This window comes from Austrofundulus limnaeus, unplaced genomic scaffold (assembly GCF_001266775.1).
Source record: "Austrofundulus limnaeus strain Quisiro unplaced genomic scaffold, Austrofundulus_limnaeus-1.0 Scaffold172, whole genome shotgun sequence".
Lineage (NCBI taxonomy): Eukaryota > Metazoa > Chordata > Actinopteri > Cyprinodontiformes > Rivulidae > Austrofundulus > Austrofundulus limnaeus.
In genome coordinates this window covers 944,898-946,284 of record NW_013952574.1, presented here as the reverse complement: position 1 = coordinate 946,284, position 1,387 = coordinate 944,898, and the positions used below count along the sequence as shown (strand labels likewise).

The following is a 1,387-nucleotide window of genomic DNA, read 5'->3' as shown; positions in this document are numbered from 1 at the left end:
TGTGTGTGTGTGTGTGTGTGTGTGTGTGTGTGTGTGTGTGTGTGTGTGTGTGTGTGTGTGTGTGTGTGTGTGCAGATTATTACCAAGCCTGTTTCACCAAAACACACTTTTAACTCGGAAGTTCTAAACACTTTATCGAGTGGAGTAAACCTGCTAACATTCCTGCAAACAAAAATATCTTCCCAACCAGAAGGAAGCAGCTCCAACACTTGTATATTACTGTCATCCGGCAAAAAGAAAAAAAAAAAGAAAAAAAAGAAAGAAAAAAACACTCACGTTTGCAGCTACAGGTTTGCATTTTATAATGTAATTACCTGCAACAGGATGTCAGAAGGAGCATGGAAACACGATCAAACATCGTATTTTCAAATATTGGAATTATGGAAATCCTGTCAACGGCGCGGTTGCTATCATCAACTGCCGAATGTTTGTAAAGTCGGTGAATATGCCAGAATATATATATATTTTTTTTGCACTCGGCTCCTAATGTTTGCGCAGGAGCCTCCCATCAGTTTAGGGGCTTGAACATTTAAGCTAGAGAACGTTGCATCCTCAACCACTTTGATTTATTTTTGGAGTRCACATAAAACGAGTGCATCCATGTGATATATCTCTTTCTAGTTCAGTGATTCCCATCCAAGGGCATGCATGCAGTTGCCAGAGATACTTGAAGAAACTGTGGCATAAATATTATTAGAAACACTCACGGTGATTAGAGGATGTACGTTTCAGACGAAATGAGACAACAGACAGTGGTTTTACAGCACGCATTCAACACCTACATGTACACGTTTGCAATGGCATGATTACATGAAATTTTGTTGCAGCTTTCCTACCTTTTTAAGCACAAGGTTGCCGTCTTTGTTATCGTTGAGTTCGACGTTGAATATTTCCCGAAATCCACTTTGAACAGAAAATCTGGGATCTTTGTTTTGAATCTGATCTTTGTCCTCCAACTTCAGAGTGTCAATCTTTTCATTCAGCCTGTGGTTCTCGGGAACATACAGTGAATACGACTCTGTGGACAGGAAACACACATTAGGAGTCRTGATACATTTGTGTAGGTTTATAAAAGTTGTTACAATCAATCTGCTGATATAAAGTTTTCTTCTTCCTATCAAAAACACAGTCTTGTATAAAGTATCTCAAGTACGACTTGAGTGAAAGTAAGTGTCCTACCATAAAATTACTTTGGTGAAAGTTAGTCTCCTCTAAGAATATTATTGCATAAAGGSTTTAAGTACAGTGAGGCCCACAAAGTAGCTTTTCACCTTTTGTAAACTCAGTCCACATAGATTTTCATAGAACCTACCTGCAAGTATTCTGAAATAATCCTAGTAATTTTGCAGAATCTGGAAATACAGTAAATACTGTACAGTAAGGAACG

At 38.2% G+C, this 1,387-nt stretch overlaps 1 protein-coding gene across 2 annotated transcripts in view; it reads right to left on the bottom strand.

Annotated features, from left to right (window-relative positions):
* cdh5 (cadherin 5) overlaps positions 1 to 1,387 on the bottom strand; it is a 41,502-nt gene that overhangs the window by 24,950 nt on the left and 15,165 nt on the right. For both annotated transcript variants that reach the window (XM_014017582.1, XM_014017583.1), the window contains one exon: positions 837 to 1,018. In XM_014017582.1, the coding sequence (XP_013873036.1) occupies positions 837 to 1,018 (182 nt within the window). The remainder of the gene's footprint in view (positions 1 to 836; positions 1,019 to 1,387) is intronic.